The 24,083-nt window shown below is 35.7% G+C and overlaps 1 protein-coding gene across 5 annotated transcripts in view; it reads left to right on the top strand.

The window, feature by feature from the left end:
* CDC42BPA (CDC42 binding protein kinase alpha) overlaps positions 1 to 24,083 on the top strand; it is a 277,597-nt gene that overhangs the window by 200,819 nt on the left and 52,695 nt on the right. For 2 of the 5 annotated variants that reach the window (XM_049776391.1, XM_049776387.1), the window contains exons 15-22: positions 4,363 to 4,610; positions 5,683 to 5,788; positions 6,875 to 6,999; positions 12,117 to 12,222; positions 13,359 to 13,507; positions 17,413 to 17,504; positions 19,417 to 19,493; positions 21,432 to 21,479. In XM_049776391.1, the coding sequence (XP_049632348.1) occupies positions 4,363 to 4,610; positions 5,683 to 5,788; positions 6,875 to 6,999; positions 12,117 to 12,222; positions 13,359 to 13,507; positions 17,413 to 17,504; positions 19,417 to 19,493; positions 21,432 to 21,479 (951 nt within the window). The remainder of the gene's footprint in view (positions 1 to 4,362; positions 4,611 to 5,682; positions 5,789 to 6,874; positions 7,000 to 12,116; positions 12,223 to 13,358; positions 13,508 to 17,412; positions 17,505 to 19,416; positions 19,494 to 21,431; positions 21,480 to 24,083) is intronic. The other 3 variants (XM_049776389.1, XM_049776388.1, XM_049776390.1) reach the window with 2 other exon arrangements.

The raw sequence follows: 24,083 nt of genomic DNA, 5'->3' as shown, positions 1-24,083 counted from the left end.
GAGCTAGATTTCTTTCTTTCCTATCCAGATGCCCTCAATATTTTTTCTTTCCTAATTACTATGGCAAAGTATTATAGTATATTATATCAATATATCATATAAATATCACATATTCTACATTTTTGAGGAGGTTGTTTATTTGAAATATTTCTTTCCAACCTTTGACTTTGAATCTGTATTTGTCCTTACTTGTACAAATTATTTTCTGTAGGCGCCAGAAGGTTGGATTCAATTTTCTGATCCATCCTACCATTATGTCTCTTAATTGCTGCATTAAAGGCCACTGACATTGAGTGAGATTATTGTTACAGAGTTTTGTGCCATCTTTTGTAGAAAGTTGGCATATGGTAGCACAATGGGTAGAGCATTTTTGCCTTGCACGTGACGACCCAGATTCAATCCCCATCATCCCATATAGTCCCCTGAGCCTGCCAGAAGTAATCCCTAAGCACTGCTGGTTGTGATCCCCCAATAAAAGAAAAAAAAAAAAGACATTTGGCATACTTTTGAGATTGATCTTGTCTTACAGTAAATAGCCTCTTTAATTCTTCTAGTAAAGAGGAGTTTGAATCTTTTTTAATAATTTTTATTGTGATCAAAGTGAATTACAAGTCTTTTACAGTAATATTTTAGATTCATAGTGACAAAGAAGTAGGGCCATTCCCACCACCAGTGTTGTGCTCCCTCCACCCCTGTTCCCAGCATGCATCCCATACCTCCCCCATTTGCCTCTTGGACTGCTAGTGTAAGAGGTCTCCTTTGTGTATAGCTTGCTGTAGATTGGGTATCAATTCTGGTGTTGTTGACTTTGGGTTTGGTGCTTAAGTCTGATGATTTTTATTTCCATTGGTTTGAATCGTTAAAGTTCCAGAGCTGTTGTTTATGCATGAAATTCTGTAATCCTTTAAATCTAGCAAGAGTCCAGCTGAGTAAAATATGTTTGGTGAGGCTTTCATTTCATTGAGTTTTGTGGGGAGTTTTGTTTTGTTTTTACTATATGCCATCATTGTCTTTGAGCCCACAGGGTCTCACTTGATAAATTTGCTGTAAATCTTAAAACCATTGCTTTGTATGTAGTTTCCTTTGTTAATCTTGCTGCTTTCAGAATTCTATCTGTAGTTTCTGATTTGAATATGTCTTGGAGTTTTGGGTTTTTTGGGTTTTTTTGTTTTTTTGGCTAGTCTCCTGGAGCTTCTTAAATCTGGGTGCATGCTCTGTTCAGCTCTGGAAACTTCTCAGTGATGATTTCACTGACTAGCATTTCTTCATAAAAATTGTTTTTCTAGATCTCTGAGACTATGATAACTCTTATGATATTCCTTTTGAATTCATCCCAGATTCTCCTGTCTGTTGGTCTTTATATTTAGTATTTTGTCAGTCTTCTGCTGTTATGTGGAGGTTTTCTGCATCTCATCTTGAATCTCATTAATTTTTGTCCTCAGATACTGTTATTTATTGCTGAGGCTTTCCAAATAGGTTTTCATTTCACCTATCAAATTCTTTAGTTCTGTCATTCTTGCTTGTAGTCTTTTAAATCTGCTCTTATTTTTCTCTTGTGTCTTATTGGCTGTTTCATTGTTGTTGTTCTTGTTGTTTATCCCATTAAACATCTTCCATATTTTCACTTTAAAGTCCTAATCTGATAAGGTATATTTTTTGGTTAGTACTGATTGAGTTTTCAGAGCTACTTTCTTTGATTACTGATTATGGGGGGCTGGCACTACTTCCCCTTTGTGCCTATTGCAAACTGGGAATGTTGGCCCAACTGTTTTGGGTGCTCTCTTTGTTCTTTGTCAGTGCTATTCAATATAATTTATTATCACTTATCTTGGGTCTTGTGATAGTCGCAGGAGACATGTTCACTTGAGATATGCTGAAGGGGTGTAATTTCACACAGCAGCACCACTGGGGATGACTGGCTTTGCCTACCTCATCTGCAGCAATATCGTTGAGTCTGCATCCCTGGCATGCACAACCCTGATCCAATATCTGCATGTTCTAGTTTATTTGATGTGGGGTACCAGCTCCAGATTTAACTATCTAGGTGCTGGAGTTGTTATTATTTCTGAATGTATTTGTTTGTACTTGTTGTTTTTCACCTTTATGTATTATTTTATATAATAGCTTGACCATAAATACTTTGTTAGAAGAATCATTATATTCTGATTTTATTTTGTTTTATTTATTATTTGGAATGTATATTGAATGTTATTGAGAAATTTAAATTAGGGGTATATTCAATCATAGATATATTTTAATTTAATATAGCTAATCAGTTTACTAATAGTAATTTACCTTTAATAATTATAATATACGCTAAGATTATTTCATTTTTGTAAGTGGTTTAATTTTGCTGGCAATTTGACTTTAATAACTGTTTCATGAAATGATATGAGTTTATAAATTTTTAGTGATATTTTACAGTTTTATTTCAGGTTAGTTTTTTTCTTGAAACTTGTAGTACATGCTGCTATCATCCCAACAGCTGAACTATACCATACAGAACAACAAACTAAAAATATTTTTTAAGTAATTAAATTTGCAAATAGCATAAGTCAAAGATCTATGCCATAGATATCCATCCAGGAAACATTTTCATGGAGATGCAGAGAGCATGTATCTGACCTGCAGTGACTTTCTACTTTCAGCAGAGCTTTGTATGCTAGACTGTCAAGATATTTTGTAAATGAACAAGTTATAAAATAGGACTACACTTCTTAGGACTGCACTTTGGTTGTTTTTGTTTTGTTGAGAACTCTTCCAGACAATTCTTAGCTCTTTTCTTTTTTTTTTTTTTTGGCTTTTGGGTCACGCCCAGTGACACTCAGGGGTTACTCCTGGCTGTGCGCTCAGAAATCGCTCCTGGCTGTGGAGATCCAACCTCGGTTCGTCGTAGGCTAGCTCTGGCAAGGCAAGGCAGACACCTTACCCCTTGCACCACCACTCAGCCCCCAGACAATTCTTAATTCTACTGTGTGGTCCAGATGACTCAAAAATTCTGCTGGTGATTTGGTACTGCTTAGGTTCAGCAGTACTGAGAGGCCATACTTTTTGAGGGATTATATTTGGGACTTTGTGCTCTAACCCTTTGAATTCTCTCCCACTTGATGCCTTTGATTAAATATATTTCATTTTAGTGTGCTTGTGTGTGTGTTTTTCATATATCTGTAGTATCTTAATAAACTGTGATGGAGTTGGCATAGTTTTTTTTTTCAATTACTGTTACCATTTCTTATATTTACCTCCATAATATTGTCTTTATAATAAGATATACTTTATCTGTAAAATAAGATGTACTTTATCTGTAAGATATACTGTCTGAAAGTGTATTGATTCCTTGTGCCATGAAACTTAAATCCATATGTCCTTTGAGATTTAAAATTGTTGTCAATCATTTGGCATAAAAGTCATGGAAGGACCAAAGATATAGGGGTTCCAATCAGGGTTTGATCCCCAGCACTCATGGTCTCCCAAGTATCATTAGCTGTAGCTCTGAAAACCATAGAGACTCCTTAGTACTGCCATTGTAGTCTAGATGGTTATGGCACTGCAGTGCCAGACTTGCAGCACATCTTCTCAGCTCTGAACTAGACTGACCTGGTTGGCTAAGTTTTGCCATGAGTGACTTCTGTGCCTCCTGAGCACTGCTTGAAAGACACACACACACACACACACACACACACAGATAAATATAGGTCACAATAAAGTAATATTAAATTGCAAAGATCAGAAAATCTTAAATAATACTCTATGTTGTTTAACCTTTAATCATTACCTGGAAGAACTATTGAACTTTCCTTTGTTTCTTCTACCCTAAGATTTTCTTTCAATTCAGTTCTAACAAGATAGCTTTTAACCAAATTTTTTTTAATAATGCCAGACTTAAATATGATACCAATTTTTTTTATTTCCAGAGTATATATGAAGATGTTAGATTAGAAACCTGCCAGTTCTACCTAGACCATTGTAAAAGCCTCTTATCTTTTTGCATATTCCAGTTCTATTATTCACTCTTCCATGATAATCATATTGATTCTAATCAGAAGCTGCATATAATTAGATTATCTTGTTCTGTATCATCAGTGTTATAGAAATTAACATGTCAAGTATAAAATAAATAGTTATCCCAAAATGGTATGAAGAAGACTGTAAAACATAATAGCAATAAACTGATATAAGCTAAGAACAGTGTATGGAACATTTGACACATAAAAGGTTAATAACCCTAATAAATGTTTCTGTGTGGTAAGGTACAAAACTAATATTAGGCTATATGAAGAAGTTCTTTGTGTTACAGAAAAGTTGTTCTTTGATACCTTATTGCTCTTATAGCTTAATTCATTTTTATTAATTCTTCTCTAGCAAAAACAGATTACTCACTCACCAGGAATATGCAGCATTGAGCATCAACAAGAGATAACGAAGCTGAAAACTGACTTGGAAAAGAAAAGTATCTTTTATGAAGAAGAATTATCTAAAAGAGAAGGAATACATGCAAATGAAATAAAAAATCTGAAAAAAGAGCTGCATGATTCAGAAGGTCAGCAACTTGCTCTCAACAAAGAAATTTTGATTTTGAAAGACAAATTAGAAAAAAACAGGAGAGAGAGGTAAGAAATCAAGTTATTTAAATTTCTTTTTTTAAAGCAGTACTATAGTATACAGTATTATTATTATTATTTATTTCATAATCATACTTACTGAACCTTATGTCAATATCCCTCCACCAGGTTCCTTTTATTCTGTCACTTCCATGTTTACATATGTGATAAACATTTATTGAATATATTATTTGTCATGGGCTGAGATACATAGAATAAAATCGTCCATTTCTCAAGAAGTTCAGAATCAAATTGGAAACAGATAGTGAAAAGATAGCATAATACAAAAGCAAACTGGGTGAATATAAGATTGCCCACAGAAGCAGCACTAAAGATAATTTTGCTATGTTCAGACCTTGGGAATTATTTCTAAGTTATATATACATATATTATTTTTAAGTTAAGACCAAAATTATTTATTATTTTCTTCATTTGGGGGGGTTTGGGGCCATACCTGGTGGGGCTCAGGGGTTACTTCTCTCTCTGCGTTTAGCATTCCATCCTGGAAGGCTCTGTGCTATCACTCTGGCCCCAAGACCAAAATTATTTCTAAGTTAAAACCAAAATAAGAAAGTTATAGCTGTTAATGAGTATTCCAGACAAAGATACAGTATACTATGATATTTGAAAAATTGTTCAGACCTAGAACCTCATAAGTTTGTTGGAGATAGTACTGAGTTAAGAGATAGTTTATGCTTGCATGTACTTCCCAAGGTCCAATCCCTGGCACCTGACAACTAAACCAGAAATGGCCACGAGGTCTCCTAAGAAGTCTATCATGTTCCATGTATCTTTGCTTTCTCTAACCTAATTGTCCCATACTTTATAGCAACATGATCAGGAAGCATAAAAATCATTGATAGTCTTACATTCTCAAATGAAAAGTAGAGTATATGTTACCAAGCAAATAAATCTATTTAGTTAAAATGACATGATTTTTACTTTTTAAGGGAAAGAATTGGTTCCTGGAACAGTCATGATATAAATGATTTTTCAGAATAAAGTATATGATAAAGCGGGCTGCAATAGCTTAATTTTACTTTGATTCTATTCTTTTTTTCTCTGTTTTTTAAATTATTAGTCAAAATGAGAGGGAGGAATTTGAAAATGAATTTAAACAACAATATGAACGAGAAAAAGTGTTATTAACTGAAGAAAATAAAAAACTGACAGATGACCTTGATAAGGTGAGTGATTCAGCCTCATAGTAATTGGATACACATGCTATATGTTTAGCACTATGATAAAACTTGTGAATATGGTCTTATACTTGATGTACTTTTATTTTTATTATATAAGACTTGTTTATATGATTTAGTTCATTTTTTATTATATCAATTTAAATAGGAATTCTCTCTCTCCCTTCCTCTCTCCCTCCATCCCTCCCCATGCTTTGGTCTCATGCCCAGCAGTGCTCAGGGTTTATTTCTGGCCCAAAATTCAAAATTAAAAGAAAACAGAATTCACTTCCATTGTAACCCCCTTTCGGAATTTCTTTGAAATTCTTTAAAGTTTATTAAGAGAAGGACATAAAAACATGTTCAGGGCAGGAGAGCATGTTATCACCTGGGATGTAAATATTTAAGCTAAATGAATAATGTTGACAAAATGAGCAGATTCAGTTTAAGAGTCAGGGAAAAGCAAAAGTAAAATTACAATTCTTGATATTTCCAAATTCAGTGACTCGGAGGGTTCCTAAAAATGATAAGGAATCTGGAGTATAAGCATTTAAGTGAAAAAAAAATGATGGGTTTAAGAAGAAGCATCTTAAATTTCTATTTTCAAGTCATGTGTTTTGGGAGCCAGAGCAGCAAACAGGGCACTTTCCTTTAACACAGGAAACCAGGGTTCAATCTAAAGCATCCCATGGTCCTTCATGCACTGCCAGGAATGATCCCTGAGCACAGATCCAGTAGTAAGTCATGAGTACCACTGGATTTGGCCTAGAAAAAGTCATGTTTTAAATGTCTTAGATACTTCTTTCACTATCTAGTCCTCCCAATTAGAGGGAGAAATAAGGGAGGTACCAAGACCAAGACTTAGATCACTAAATAGGAAGCTACGCACAGAGAGGACCACTCATGCTAGCAGCCCCCAGGGGTGAGGAAGGAGGTTATGGGAGGTAGGACAGGAACGGAGGTGGAGGGAGGACAATTCGGTGATGGGAATTCCCCTGATTTTATGTTAATATGTACCTAAAATATTATTGTTAATGATATGTAAGCCACTATGTTTAAAATAAAAACATGTTATTAAAAAAAACTGTCTTTCAGCTTACCACTTTATATGAGAATTTAAGTATTCACAACCAGCAGTTAGAAGAAGAGATAAAAGATCTCGCAGATAAGAAGGAATCTGTTGCACATTGGGAAGCTCAAATCACAGAGATAATTCAGTGGTGAGTACTCTCTAAAATTTTTTATAGACGTTGGAGCCAGAGTGATAGCACAGCAGTAGGGCATTGGCCTTGCACGTGGCAGACCTGGGACAGACCTGGATTCGATTCCCCGCATCCCATATGGTCCCCTGAGCCTGCCAGGGGTGATTTCTGAGTGCAGAGCCAGGAATAACTCCTGAGTGCTGCCGGGTGTGACCCAAACACACACAAAAAAAATTTTTTTGTAGGGGCTGATTTTAGACCTGTGATCAAGTTGATATGAATTATAGGAGACTACCAAGTTCTTTACCTTCCTTTTTGCTGTAAAATATGTAGTTACCTTGAGCTGGAGAATTAGTACAAGTATTAGGGCATTTGCTTGCATGTAGCTGACCTGGGTTTGATTCCTACCATACCATATGTGCCTCCACATCTTTGCCCCCCTCCAGCCATGCCAGGAATAATTCCTGACTGCAGAGACTGGAGTATCCCTTTACCACTGATCATTGCTGGGCAAACAGAAAGAATAATTTATCTTGAGAGCATAATTGTATTGCTTCTCAGCAAAGTATTACTGATCTGTATGTGTTCTATTGTTTTCTGTTTTTCTCTGTGCCTTATTTCCATTGAATGACTCTCCGTTGTTTTTATTTCTAAGTTTATTTGTAATTTATATGATTTGCTTATAACAGAATAAATGTTTATGTTTTAGAGGTTCAGTATTAGCACACTATAATATCCACCAAAATGCCAATATTCCTTCACCACTGTCTGTAGAATCCTGCCCATTTGTCCCTGCCCCAACCTCTATTCTATGTTTGGAGTATAAGAGTTTGTTTTCATTGGACACAGTCAATTGTTCTTGCTTTGATTCTTTTTTTACCACATATAAAAGATATCATCCCTTGTTTGTCTTTGTTATTCTAACTTAATTTGCTTAACATGACCCCTTCTGTATTTCCATCCATGTTCTGTCACAGCATTTTGCATCAATGTTATTGTATTCTTGGGATGCAGTGTTGCTCAGATCCAGCAATTCAGCAATCTACCAGAGATAGACCTGGCAGTACGAAAAGGGCTCTGTAATACTGGAAATCTAACCTAACCTCACTGATCCTGGCCTCATAGGTTGAAGACATGCTCTCAAGCTCTTTGAACTATCTCCCATGCCACAAGAATCAAGATTCTTTTCACCTTTTGTTGCTGTTGGGCTTCTCTCAATGGTGTTCAAGATTTTTTCTTGGCTCTGTGCTCAGGGATCAGAACAGATGTGGCTCTGGGGACCAAATGGGGTGCCAGGGGTTGAACCTGGGTTAGCTGTGAACAAATAAGCACCTTACTGTACTATCTCTGTAGTCCTAAGTATCAAGTTCTTAATCTATTTGTGTATATCTTACCTTCCTAATGTTCCCAAAATAATTATTAGTATTTAATAAATTATCAGTTATTTGAAGGAACTTGGAGGAAAGTATTATATATGCTAAAAGAACAAAATAGTTCTAAGTTGGCCTTTTGTAGTTGAGTAGTTTTAATAGATTGTACACTTCTTGTAAAATAGAAGTAGCCACAAATGATATTTCAGAGTATATATAAATTTCAGTGAAGGGTTAAATGATAGAGCAATTAGATATTAGGTAGTTTAACAAGGAACTGAAAGGAAGCAATGGGGCCACCCCTGTCAGACAATTGGGGAGGGGAGGTGTTTAGTCCATACCTGGCAGTGCTCAGGATACAATATGTGGTGCCAATGGCCAAACCCACTGGGTTAGCCACATGTAAGGCCTGTGCTTTAAGCCCTGTACTCTCTCTAGTCTCTGGGAATATTTTTGAATCAACAAATTTCTGTACAAATTTAAAGGATCCAGTGGAAACAATGATACTGATGTAGAGAAAGATAATTGTTTGTGTAGTGATAATAATGAGGTGATTGCTATGACGTATAAAAGACTTAGCTAAAGGTTTTAAAGGAGAGAATGAATATTACTAAACGTAACTAGATGTCTTAAAAGGAAGGGACAGGAAATAGTATAGGGGAAGTCAATGTGAAAATTTTTTTAAATTAAAGATGACAATGGACAAATGGTAATGATTTCCAGAAGAATCATACAAAATCTGAGTCCAAATAGAATTGAAATACCTGAATTTGTGGTTCACCAGATCAGTTTATATTTCATGGGTTGGTTCTGTTTTCTTTAGCATCAGAAATTTTCTCTGATCACACAAAGGAAATAATGTATGATTAAAAGTTGAGAATTACTAAAAGGCCAGTATGGCAAGGAATATAAATGTATTCAACATGCAAATAAAAAACTTCTTATGAAGCCTTTCAAAAAATAGAAAGCCATTTTCCAGAAGCTAATGAAACACATTTGACTTCATAGGTTCCTAGAAACGTGTATAAATCAAGATCTCTAAGCTGTTGAAAATAATACTCCACCTCTAGTTGAGCCTTTATGCCAGGCCATTTAGATAATGTTTTTTTCATTGTTATTCTCTATATTTTTTTGTGCTCCAAAAAAAGATAATTTATCCCATTTTCATCTTCTGTACTGAAAGTTTGGATGGGTGGTCATTTCTGTCAAAAATTTAGAAGGAAACAAGGAGCTCCTCACAAACTATTCGTATTTCTAAGGTCACTTTTTAAAAGGTAATTATATATACAGATATAGATATAGATGTTTATATGCATATGTAGAATCTAAAAGTATATATCACTAGACTCAGGGGTTCCTTACAACAATTTGATTGGTTCTCTGTTTATCTTACTTATACTACAATCTACCATTTCTTCCGAGAAAAGAGATCACCAAACCTCTTTTTTTTTTTTTTTTTTGGGGGGGGGGGGTTTGGGCCACACCCAGTAATGCTCAGGGGTTACTCCTGGCTATGTGCTCAGAAGTTGCTCCTGGCTTGGGGGACCATATGGGACACCGGGGGATCGAACCGCGGTCCGTCCAAGGCTAGCGCAGGCAAGGCAGGCACCTTACCTTTAGCGCCACCGCCCGGCCCCTATTTTTTCTTTTTGGTTTTGTTTATCTGTTTTTGTTTTAGGACCACACCCAGTCACTTTAAGGGCTTACTCCTTAGGAATCACTTCTGGTAGGACTCTATGTGGTGATGGAGACCAAACCCAGGTCAGCTGCATTCAAGGCAAATATTCAACCCACTGTGTTATTGTTATGCCCCCTCATTAAACCTTTAAAAAGGCCTCTTTAAGATACATATAAATTTGACATCTCAGGATTTTAAATTCCTGAATTTTGTCTTTAAAAATAAGCTTCACAAAAACAGTTTTCTCAAAAAAAAAAAATACAAAAAAAGAAAATCATAACAGGGCTGGAGAGATAGCATGGAGGTAGGGCATTTGCTTTGCATGCAGGACAATGGTTCGAATCCCGGCATCCCATATGGTCCCCCAAGCCTGCCAGGAGCAATTTCTGAGCATAGAGTTTGAGCGCTGCCAGGTGTGACCCAAAAACAAAACAAAACAAAGAAACAAACAAAATAATAATAATAATAACAACAAAAAATGCATGTTAGAATGCATTTCTGAGAATTTTCTATTACAACCCCATTTTTTCTGTGTGCAAGTATAGCTAATTTTTATATCAATAATTTTCTTTATTCTTAAAATTAGAACTTTTACTTAGATAAACTTCTTATATGCTAGGTCTCCCTTCCTGTTCTTGCCTTTGTTTAGAAGTAGATGTAACATTTGAAATTTCTAAAATGTGGACTTTCTCTTGCCTCTTTTTTTTTTTCTTTCTTTCTTGTTTTTGGTTTTTGGCAGCACTCACACCTGGCAACACTCAAGCTCCTGGCTCTGCGCTCAAAAATCACTCTTGGCAGGCTCAAGGGACCATATAGGATGCTGGTATTTGAACCACTGTCCTGCATGCAAGGCAAATGCCCTATCTCCATGCTATCTCTTCAGCCCTGGACTTTCTCTTGCTAAATAGAATTTGAAACATTTCCAAGAGCATAATATTTATATCAGAAATAATTTTAGATAATAAACAGAAGCTAATTTTAGTAGATTTTAATTTTAATTTTTGTTTTAATGATCATTTCCAAAAGCATGAGTTTTATTACAATACTTTTTTTTTTTTTTTTGCTTTTGGTCCGCACTTGGTGACACCCAGGGGTCACTTCTGGCTATGGCATATGCACTCAGGAATCACTCCTGGCTTAGGGGACCATATGGGACGCCAGTGGAACAAACCACCGTCCGTCCTAGGTTGTTAGCGCATGCAAGGCAAACGCCCTACCATTTGCATCACCGCTCCGGCCCCTACAATATAATTTTGATATTTCATAATACTCTACTCTAGCTATTTCTGAATATAGTGCTTTATTCTTAAAGGTTAAGCTATTTCATCAGGTAAAATAACAGAATTCAATTAAAAAGTTTAATAGTATTTAGAAATTCATTCTTTCTATATTAGATTAAAAGAATACTAATTCTATGCTTAAAAAGTTAGTTTTCATCAGGTAATCTTGGACTTCCTAAATAAGTGCCCCCTGGTAGTGCTTGGGGAATCACATGCAGTGTTGGAGATTGAAATTGCATTGGCAGCATGCAAGGCAACACCTTGTCTCCTGTACTAGCTCTTGGTTCTGAGCTTAGATCTATTCAAAAAGGATATTTAAGACTGTGGGACCAAAGAGATCCACGGTTAGGTTACTAGTTTTGCATGCAGCAAACCCATGTTCAGTCCCCTGCACCCCATGGCCCTCTGAGTACTGCCAAGTATGGTTTAAAAATAAATGTCATTATATTATAATGCGATTTTAAGTTATATTATTCAAGTTTATCATCTGTGTTCACTAAATTGTTTTCCGCTCTCAGCTCTAATCTAACCTTATGGTACTATAAAATAACAAATCACTGGTGTCAGATAACAGATCAAAGGGTTAGCATGTCTGCTTAGATAGTGGGTCCCAGGTTTGTTCCCCGGCACTGTGTGGCCTCCTGAGTTCCATGTGGAGTGATTACCAAGCACCAACCTGGAATAGCCCCTGAATCATAATTGATGTGACACAAAAACCAAAATAGATATATAAGATAATATGTTGCACTAAGGTTTTTATGTTTGTTTTGATTTTGTACTTTATCTCTTTATTTGCATATTTTATAGGGTCAGTGATGAAAAAGATGCACGGGGATATCTGCAGGCCTTGGCTTCTAAAATGACTGAAGAATTAGAAGCATTAAGAAATTCAAGCCTGGGTACTCGAGCAACAGTAAGACCTGCCACTTTTCATAGAGGCTCATATTGGAGGGGTAGTAGAGACCAAAACAAAACAATAAAACACTCTTTCGTGGGGAGCAGGAGGCGGGTATAACCCAGGGTTGCTCAGGCAACCCTATACAGTGCCAGGAACAGAATCAGTGTCAAAGTCCTGCTTTGAACCAACTGCTGTGCTCAGGTTTGACTTCTGATTGCCTAGTGATCACTACTGATAATTGCTTAGAGGACCATATGTGATAACAGTAGGCCTCACACAAGGCAAGGAAGTATTTTTTTTTTCCAGTTTTGGAGCTACACCTTATAGTATTCAGGACTTACTTCTAGATCTGTGTTCAGGATGTTCTCCTGAGGGCAGGACTCTGGAGACCATATGGGTGCTAGGGATCTTAGCCTTTTCAGTGCATTCAAGACTATCCACTATCTTTCTGGGTCTAAAAAACATAGAATCTGATTATGTCTGTTTATTTTGGCTTTTGTATACTGAATGGTTTTACTCGGAAGTTCAAGACTTTTTCAGTTTAGGGGCCGGAGAGATAGCTCAAAGAGGTAGGGAGTTGGTCTTGCACACTGCTGACCCAGGACAGACCCGGGTTTGAGTCTCAGTGTCCCATATGGTTTCCAAGCCGGCCAGGAGCAAGTAGCTCCTTAGTGCTGCCAGGTGTGCTCCCCCCCCCCCCCCAAAAAAAAAAAACGACTTTTCCAGTTTAGGAAATCACAATACCTAGCTCTATAATTGTTTGTGATTAATCATTGTTGGTAATAATTGTAATAAATAAACCCTTTTGTGTGAGTCAAATTATTTCTAGATTTAATAAAAAATAATTTTTTACAAATGTTCCTGTTTTGTTCTTTTTGTTTTTGGGGGCCACACTTTTGGCATTCAGGGGTTATTACTGGCTCTGAGCTCAGGAATTACTACTAGTGTTGCTTAGGAACAATAAGGGATGCCAGGAATTGAATTGGGTTTAGCCACGTGCAAGGCAAAGATCCTACCTGCTGTGCTATCACCCCACCCCACCTATTTTGTTCTTTGAGAAAGTTAGAACCTCTGAGTAGCTTTAAGATTCACTTGTATTGTTAAATTTAAAAGCTAAGAATAGAGCTAAAAAATAATATATTATTTCATAGGATATGCCATGGAAAATGCGCCGCTTTGCAAAACTGGACATGTCAGCAAGACTAGAGTTACAATCAGCTTTGGATGCAGAAATAAGAGCTAAACAGGCCATCCAAGAAGAGCTAAATAAAGTTAAAGCTTCTAACATTCTAACAGAATGGTAAGATTAAATAATACAATTCTTTTGTTGTTTTATTTGGGGTGGGGTGGGCCACACCCAGCATTGTAACCCAAAGTAAAACAAAAAAAGGCTTACTCTGATTAAGTAAGCTTACTCAGGACTTCTTGCTCCCTGCTCAGGTATCACACCAGGCAGGTCTCAGATCAGCTGCATGAAAGGCAAGCATCCTACCCACTCTACTATCTATCCACCCTCTAAAATAATATAATTTATAATAATAATAATAATAATATTTTTTAATTCGCCCAAAAATATTACATAGAAGGTACCTGTTTGGTTTCTTTCCTAAAAAATTAGCTTCCCCCAGTTAAAATTTTGTTTCTTAAAGCAAGTTTATTTTTATTAAAGCATTTTTATTATTTGAAAAAGTACATTACCAGAACACTATACTTTTTCTGCTTACAACAATTCAATTCTAAGTCCAGGAGAAAAAATAAGTGATTAATAATTCTCTTTTGTATCTTTCAAGTCTTCAAGATGTTGATGAAACTGGCATGTACCACCAGATTTCCAGAAATAGGTTCCAGTTTGGGTCAGATTTTCTGGTTTTATCTTGGAGATTTACGAGAAATTTGTGATCCACAGATTTTCATGGGATTACTTCCCTCTTCTTTATTTTTTTCCCTTTGGTTTTTTTTGTTTCTTGTTTTTGGGCCACACCCAATGATGCTCAGGTGTTACTCCTGGCTCTGTGCTCAGAAATTGCCCCTGGCTTAGGGGATCATATTGGGCACCAGGGTATCGAACCGCGGTCTGTCCTAGTTTGGCCGCATGCAAGGCAAATGCCCTACTGCTATGCCACGGCTCCAGCCCCTACCTACCTCCTCCTTCTTGATGTTCTTCACTATAGTACCTTCATGGTCACTTGTTTTATGTTGCAGTGGCTCGAGAGAATAAGAGAAAGAAGTGACTATGAAAAAAATGTTTCCACCTCTCTGCTTGGCCCACCTTAGCCACTAACGTAGGGATATGCCTGGCCTATAGATCAGGCCAGTTCATACTTATGCACAGAAAAGAATTTCTGGAGGAGGTGAAATAGTGAAGTAGGGTATTTTTATTGAATGAGACTTGCATAGAAGGATGTGAAAAGAGAGAAAAAGGAAATATGTTCAAGACTCAGTTTTCTCTAGAATGGAAATAGGCAAGCAAAGACACATAGAGGCAAACAAATATTATACATGTTCTAGAGCAGGGGTCCCTGTTTAAAAAGTTTGATGACATCTGTTCTAGAGTGTTAAGTTACAGACTTTAAGATGGATGGGCTTGGATAGTGGTGGATGGATGGAGGGACCTTTCTCTGCCATCCCAGGCCACGTGGCCCTGCGACCCCCTTCAGCCGGTGGGTTTCTGGGTCCAGGAGAGCGGGAGCAAAAATCTCACTCACAAGCAGGCTTCAGGAATTATCAGCTTTAATATGCCCTATCCACCACATGTGTGGTCTACCTTAACCATTTAAGCATGCTATCCTTAGCTTGCCCTGTGTCTTAGCCTTTTCCAGCTGTTCTCCTCCTGTTACCTCTCCATGCTGGCCAAATCCTTAATCCCTCCCTCCAGTCAAAGGCCTTATCTAACCTAGGAATGGGAGGGGGCTTGCAGGTAAGATCAAGTTACACAGGAAGAATGGGAGGGATGGGGCCAAAGAGAGAACACAGACTGGAAGAACAAGTCATTTTCCACTTTTATTAAGTAAAGATCAGAAAAAGTATGAGTACTTGAAGGTTCTTTCAAGCCTTGTTTGCTGTAATGGTTTTAAATTTAGCCTGTTTGCCTCTGAGTAGTCTATAAGGTATAATTAATAGTACTAATTAATAATGTATTTACTTTTCCACTTCTCATCAAATGTAGTTGACTCTCAATTTTTATTTTATTAGATTCTAAATCCTCTCATGTTTAGGCCTATCACATTATATTACTTAAAAAGATATAGCATATTGTCAAAACAATATATAGATATCTATAAATTCTTCTGGCCTTTGCTATAGGTCTTCTACAAATGAAGTTTCTATATGATATAATAATTTATATTTTTATGTTTTAACTGAAAAATGTATATCCCACAGTATCTGCTTTTGAGTATGTCTCTCATTACTACAATAATAGAGCAAATAATACTATAATAAATGATAAAATGATATTCATAATATGACTGGATACTAACATAGTTCAAAAGTAAATCAATAAAAGCAATATAAAAGAAAAGATTAGAAAGGTCAGTTTTAAATAGAGTTATAAATAAGAATATAGTTGATGCTAAAAAACATACATTCAGTTAAAAGGAAAAATTTGGGGGCTAGAGCAATAGCACAGCAGCTAGGGCATTTGCCTTGCAAGCAGCCAACCCAGGTTCAATTCCAGGCATCTAATTTGGTACCCCGAGCCTGCGAGGAATATTTCTGAGAACCAAGACAGGAATAACTCCCTGAGTGCAGTGGATGTGTTCCAAAAATCCAAACAAAGGAGAATTTAGACCCACATATTCATCTTTGAATGGTATCAAGCTCTAGTTGTTAACCTGCAGTCATTAATCTAATTTTAATCAAATTAGAAAACTGATATATCTATATATATGAACTTTTTGTTCTAAAAAATTTAGTTGTAAATTCAGCATAATTTACTTGAATGTGCTTGAGAGACATAGAACAATGAAAAAGGAGTTTTTCTGAAGAATGTGTATGGACCATGGTAAAAGAAAAACTAATGAATAGCATTTTCTGTATTATAATTTAGAATAACTCTGAATTTTATGTTATAATTTATGCCTATGGCATATGGAACATTTTTAGAATTTTTTTCATAAAGTAGGGATATAAGTCAAACTGATCACATTATGACCAAAGATTAAAGGAACCCCGGGTGCATTTGCCCAATTAGGCAGTAGCTGCTTGTTCTGCAGGGCTATATCACTCTCTGTCCTGTGGCAATTGTAGGGAGGCATTACTGTGGAGGCTCTGCTCTCTCTAGGGCCATCCTGAAGTGAAAGGAAATGTGAATCTAGCTGCCAGAAAGTATAGCAAAGAAAGGAATCAAAACAGGATTACTTACATAAAATTTTATTGGCTTAGTAAATAAAATATATTTAATAGACACAATAAAATATACTTATATAAAAGAATTAGTAAAACTGAAAATTAAATATTTATGTCCTGCTTTCATGGAAGAATTCTAACAATTCTAAAATTGATCTTTGTAATACTTTAAAATTCAATATTAACTAAAGGATAGCAGGTCCCCCTATTAAGCATTATTATTACTAAAAATATAAATTTGTTTCTTAAGCCAAAATAAAGAATTATTATTACTATAATTTAGATAACATGGCTTATATTAATTTCAACATTTATGGTTATACAACTTTACCAAAGTGCCCAAGACTCTCCACCACTATCCTTATGTTGCTTCTAGTATGCCAGATACTAAGTTTTCTAAGCTTTGCAGATTATATAGTGTCTGTCAGATCAACTCACTACAGCAGCAGTGATAAACAGAATGGCAGTGATTCTTGCTTTGTTTTAGTAAAACTTTATTTTAAATTTATGTGAGTGGCAGACTGGATTTGCCTTTCTTGCAAGAGAAGGCTGTAATTTCCCAATTTAATATTACTGACAACTATGCTGAATAATTTCAGCTACATATATGGATCACTAGCCAGAAATAGAAATAATGATATTTGGGGACAGAGCAATACAGGAAGTAGGGTGTTTGCCTTGCCTTGCTGGCTGACCTGAGTTCATTCACTAACCATAATCCTTTATGGTCCCCTTAGCCTACCAGGATTAATTTCTGAACACAGAGTCAGAAGTAATCCCCCTAACTGCTCTAGGGTGTGGCCCCAAAAAAACAAAACCAAAATAAAATGACATTTTCCTATTCTCTGTTTATTTAAGTAAACTAAAGGAATCCGAGAAGAAGAACTTGGAACTACTCTCAGAAATTGAACAGCTGATCAAGGACACTGAAGAACTTAGATCTGAAAAGGGTATGGAATGTGCTTTATATCAATCAAGCTATTAAGTTTGCATTTTTTCCTACAAAAATCAGTATATTTTGTAGATAGGAAAATTGTTCACATAATTCTGTCACTCATTTGTGGATATATATGTGTGCATGTATGTATCATATACACAAGCACATTCTTTAGACTGGTCACATGAAAGATTTAATATAATTAAGAGGTGTTGGGTTGGACTTGGTTTTGTTTTGGAGTTCTTTTGTTTTGGTGTAGGTTTTGTTTACTTGTTTTGGGGCCACACCTGGAGATGCTGTTGGGTTATTCCTGACTCTGAACTCAGGAATTACGCCTAGTTGGGATGGAGCACCATCTGGTATGCTAAGGATCAAACCTGAGTCAACTGCATGTAAGACAAACCATCTAACCACAGTACTCCTCTGCTCCTGATGAAAGCTTTCTAATAAAAACTCAGTTTGCCATAAACTGGTTTTTCCAGTGCTGTAAGCTATCATAAATATTTTTGTGATTGGAAGAACTATTTTCTGATATACCTATATTATTTGTAGATGTTAGAGGGCATTCATTTTCAGAGTAGTTTAGGAGACATTTTAAATTATAAAGATTAAGCTAATCTAGGATTAAAAGTAAAATGATAAATTGATTTGACATTTCATTGTGTTTTTTCCATGTTTGATTCTTGACTTGATTGCCCTATGGGATTTCCCAGAATTTATTTCCAATTTCCTGAAGACAGAGACTGAGCATTCTTTTATTAATGTAAATAGTAATTCAGACTGTTTGGTATCTTTATCACATAAAGTTCTTAAACTTGATTTCTACAATGTGGGCATTAAGAATATGACAATTTAATAAAAATAAATCCTGAATGATGTTAGCAGAATCTTATATGCACAATTAGAAATTATTTTTTTCTACAAATTCAGTATTACAACTGAACTAGCAAATAGATTTGTTATGCCCTAAGAGATTTTTTTGTCATTCTCAGTTCTGTGACACCCAGTGATGTATAGCTGGTTAGTCTCTAATTTTGTTTTTATATTTTGGAGAAAGAGGATAATCACAATCACGTAAAGATGATATAATGTGTACCTCTTTAACCAATACAGTTTTTACTAATGATAGCAAGGAGCTCTTTTGTTTTATATTCATTATTTAGACAGTATCTTCACATATAGGTGCCAGGTAAATATTTATTGATTGAATGTGTTTAAGCATATGGCTTTATCTGGCAAGCCTTAGTGTTTATTACTAGAGAATATGATGAATTTTTCAATTTTGTTCTTTCTAATATTTATACACTGACTGTGCTTTTTGAATTTTGAAAATTCTGTATTTAAAATTATACTATACACCAAGAGATAATAACAATATTTTATTTAATTTCTGAGAAAAATTGGGATTGTACTCTTTATTCTGTATTAAAAGGATACAGCTAATATTAGATTTATGCTTGATAAATACTGTTTTATATTTGTTGCATTATGTTCTTTGGAAATATTTGCATTAATGAATACTGTATACTTGATAGAGTATTTTAAAACGGAAGCCTTTGCTGATAATTTAGCTTAGAAAAATAGACTTAAACCAGCATCCTACTTTTAAATTCCCTCAAGTCCCACCAAAAAAACTTCATGTGCTTTTTATGATGTACTAACTGGACAAAGAAAGAATCGAAGAACTCAAGTAAGTCAAGAAAGCAAGTTTCATTCTCCCAATTTCATGGAGGACTGATACAATTTAAGTATATTCTAAGAAACACTTAATATATTTTAGCTTATTTTAATTTGTAGAGTTATATAATTGATCATCTTTGAAATACATTTTGTGAAATTTTTCGAGGTTAAATTAGAAAAGGTGATCCGTGAAAATTAGTTTTTATTGTTATAGTTTTTTTAAAAGAGTCGCTGCTGTTTTTTAGGTATAGAGCACCAAGACTCACAGCATTCTTTCTTGGCATTTTTGAATACGCCTACCGATGCTCTGGATCAATTTGAAGTAAGTATTTAATTTTCAGAGACCCTCTATGGCCAATTTTAAATCACTTTGTGATTTAAAATTCTCATTTAATGTTTATTGCATCCATTTAATGGAACCTATATTCTTACATAAGCAAATACTAGGAAAGAATATGTTGTCCACTCTGAAGGAAACTAACCACATTTGTACTTAAGAAAATATCTATGGGAATAAAAGGATTACATGTTCAATATGAAAAAGAAATCATGCATGTCTGTAATGGTAGTGAGAGAAATAGATTGCCTGTCTGGAAGACAGGCAGGGAGTGGGATATAAGGGAGGGGGGGCATTGGTGGCGGGAAGGTTGCGCTGGTGAAGGGGGGGTGTTCTTTTTTATAACTGAAACCCAACAAATATGTTTGAAATCATGGTGTTTAAATAAAGATTTTTTTTTAAAATCTATGTCTAAACATAGAGCTTTTATGGGATTTAAAGGCACTTTTATTCTTCCCACAAAGAAACTGTAAATGCAAATCAAATCTTAATTTTTTAAAATAAATTTGACACTTCTGGAAGTAGAGAAACACAGAAATAAATAATATGTCAAATAAGTAACATGTCAAAGCTGTATGACTGTGTCCTTTCTGATTCCAAATCAGTTCAGTTTTTGAGAAGTATGCCAAAGGGAAAGAAATACTTTTTTTTAACATTTTGTTGTTGTTTTGCTTTGTTTTGGTGGTTTTGGGGGGTCACACCTGGCGGGCACTCAGGGGTTACTTCCAGGCTCTGCTCAGAAATCACTCCTGGCTCGGGGGACCATATAGGATGCTGGATATCGAACTCGCATCCCTCTTGGATCAACCTCGTGCAAAGCAAACACTCCTACCAGTGTAGTATTACTCTGCCACGGGAAAGAAATACTTTTATTTGTTTTTAGGGTCACACCTGGTGCTGCTCTGGGATTGAACCTGGACCTCTTGCATGCAAAGTCTGTGTTTAGCCCATTAACTATCTCTTAGTCCCCAAAAGAATACTTTTTGTTGGGCCCGGAGAGATAGCACAGCGGCATTTGCCTTGCAAGCAGCCGATCCAGGACCAAAGGTGGTTGGTTTGAATCCCGGTGTTCCATAGGGTCCCCCGTGCCTGCCAGGAGCTATTTCTGAGCAGACAGCCAGGACTAATCCTGAGCACCACCGGGTTGTGACCCTAAAAACAAAAAAAAAAAAAAAAAAAAATACTTTTTGTTAAGAAGTATATAATAGTGAGGCCTGAGAGATGGCACAGCGGTAAGGAGTTTGCCTTGCAAGAGGCCAATCCAGGACCGAAGATGATTTGAATCCCGGCATCCCAAATGGCCCCCTGATCCTGCGAGGAGCGATTTCCGAGCACAGAGCCAGTTGTAACTCCTGAGTATCACCAAGTGCAAAAAAAAAAAAACAAAAAAAAAACCATATACAATGGTGTAATAGTCTAAGAGGAGTAGGAGTAATAATATAAAATAGAGATTTCATAATAATGAAATGATTATATGACTATGATTCTTTGAAAGTTTATTAGTAATTATATGCTTGTTTTAATACATGACCGCATCTTTGTGGGAGACACTGTATATATAGCTGGAAATAGTTGTTTCCAAATGCTCAGTCATAGAGACCTCCCACTCTAGATATAAAAGCAATTAGAGGCAAAGATCTGTTGCTTGCTTTGAATGATTAACTTCAAAAATTATTATTTGCCATGATGTTCATTTTATTACATTTTTAATTACATGTAAATTGTGTTTCATTTGTGGGGGAAGAATCATTTTTAAGAAGTAAAGAGATTTAAGTTTCTTAACAATAATTGACTGCTTTAACATTTTTATTTATTTGGATTAATGTCATTTGCCTTTCAATTGTCGTACAAACTTTTGATTTATTCTTATTAAATTGCTTCATCCATATTTTCTATTTTTTTATTGCTGTATTCGTTAAATAGGATTCCTTTTCTTCTTCCTCATCTTCACTGATTGATTTTTTGGATGACGTAAGTCTTTGATTTTTCAAACCAATGCATCCTTCAGTAAAAGAGATCAGTGAATTAATATGGAGAATTTGCCTCGTAATGCAGTTTTAGAAATAATTACACTTGATCATTTGTGAAGCAAAATTCTTTCTTAAATATGAGTTTGTCACTATTAAACATAGTAAATTTAAAATGTACTTTGAAAAGTACTTTGGCCATCAGAAGGTGTACATTTACATTTCTAGCAACAGTCTAAAGACTAGAATATGCTCATTTGTAATTATGACTCTGAAGGTTTATAAATATTGTTTATTTTTTATTTTTCTGGTATTTTCTAAACTACAATCCCATTTTCTTTATTTTACAATTGAATTTCTGTGTTAGATGTGAACTTTCATTGTTATAATCAGTGACATCTTAAATGAAGTCTTCAAGTAGATTTTATCATAGCAAGATCATTTTTAATGCCAACAAAATTACCTTTTAATAATAGAATGTTATTGACTTAGATACTATTTATACTACAAATTAATGTATATTAATAATATATTATAATATTAATACTATATTAATTGATTAACATAGTATTAATATATACTACAAGTTATAATTTGCTCTTATATACATAGAGTTTTTATAGACTAAGAAGTGTCTAATGAATATCATTCAATTCTCTTTATAGAACTACCTGATATACATTTTCTTCCATATTAGATAGCACAGTAATTCTTCTCATGTGGAATTTCATTATCCTGTTGAACATTCAGTCTTTTAGTAATGAAGAATATAGTGGGGTCAAGTGAAATGTTGTGTATAGAATTGTTTTTGAAGTAAGGTAGGAGAACTTCTTAAATGTTTTAGTCTTTGTGTTTTAAATAAAATTATGATTTTCAAAGAAAAATGTAACAGTTTTTAAATTAATTTTTAAAACAAAAAATAGACTAATTCCTCAGTGTCGTGCAGAAGCAATTTTTTTTTTTTTTTTGGTTTTTCGGGCCACACCCGTTAGATGCTCAGGGGTTACTCCTGGCTATGAGCTCAGAAATTGCCCCTGGCTTGGGGGGACCATATGGGACGCCGGGGATCGAACCATGGTCCTTTCCTTGGCTAGCGCTTGCAAGGCAGACACCTTACCTCTAGCGCCACCTTGCCGGCCCCAGAAGCAATTTTCTTTTTTTTTTTTTTTAAAGAAAGAAAGAAAGAAAGAAAGAAAGAAAGAAAGAAAGAAAGAAAGAAGAAAGAAAGAAAGGAAAAGAAAGAAAGAAAGAAAGAAAGAAAGGAAAAAGAAAGAAAGAAAGAAAGAAAGAAGAGAAAGAAAGAAAGAAAGAAAGAAAGAAAGGAGAAAGAAAGAAGAAGCAATTTTCTTAATGGTATATGTTATGCTATAATCTACTGTAAATATCAGCCAAGTTTTTACATACAGTATAATTTACCTCAAACAGAATTGGAAGAACGTTCGACTAAAGTTCTCATAATTGTTCTTTCCATGAGAAAAGCATTCCCACTTTTCTTTCTAAATTTTCCATTAATCCCTTTTCTCCCACAAAACTCTTCAATGTTAAGTATAGTTGTGTGGATTTTATCAGGTGGGTTAGCTTTTTCTCAGCAGAAAAGTCTGCAGAAATGAACACCTCATGAGGTCCATTCTAGTTTCAGTAGTCAGTGTTACTCCAATACCACCCCCTGCTGTGGAGACTAATGTTTTGTTTTGTTTCGTTTTTTTGGCCACACCCAGTGACGCTCAGGGGTTACTCCTGACTATGCGTTCAGAAATCGCTCCTGGGTTGAGGGACTGTATGGGACACTAAGGGATCGAATCATGCAGACACCTTACTGCTTGCACCACCACTCCAGCCCTGGAAGCTGATTTTGCACTTTCACTCCAGGACACCCCATTTCTTATCCTTCACCTGCTGTTACTCAGCTTAAATTCAGTTCAAACATAACCAAATTCTATAGCCATGCAAAAACTAAAGTACAAAGGACTGTGTTGTTCTTAAAACCTGCTGAATCTAATAATTTAGGCTCAGTTTCTAAAAGGCATATTTCCCCACTTCCTTACTTCCAGTTCTTGTCACTACACAAGTGGACTAAAATTCTGCCTTGAGATTTATGATTTGGGCATATTTGTGATCTAATAGAGTTAATGATAGTACTGTCAAAAAGGTTGACTGAGCCGGTGCGGTGGCGCTAGAGGTAAGGTGTCTGCCTTGCTAGCCCTAGCCTAGGACGGACCGCTGTTCGATCCCCTGGCCTCCCATATTGTCCCCCAAGCCAGGAGCGACTTCTGAACGCATAGCCAGGAGTAACCCCTGAGCGTCACCAGGTGTGGCCCAAAAAACAAAATAAATAAATAAATAAAACAAAAAAGGTTGACTGAAAATTAAATGATACAATATCTCTAAGACTATAATATTTCTTTATGATTTTTCTTACTGCACACTGGTTCTTCTTTTTTTGAGAGGTGGGGGACACATCCATCAGTACTAGGACTTACTCCTGACTCTGCTCAGGGATCACTCCTAGCAGGTCTAGGGGATGATAATGGGGTTTCAGGGATCGAATCCAAGCCAGCTGCATGCAAGGCAAGCACTTTATATTCTGTACTATTTCTCCAGCCCCTCC

Source organism: Suncus etruscus, chromosome 7 (assembly GCF_024139225.1).
Source record: "Suncus etruscus isolate mSunEtr1 chromosome 7, mSunEtr1.pri.cur, whole genome shotgun sequence".
NCBI lineage: Eukaryota > Metazoa > Chordata > Mammalia > Eulipotyphla > Soricidae > Suncus > Suncus etruscus.
Note: the sequence above shows the minus strand (reverse complement) of the source record. Positions and strands in the feature narration are given on the sequence as shown.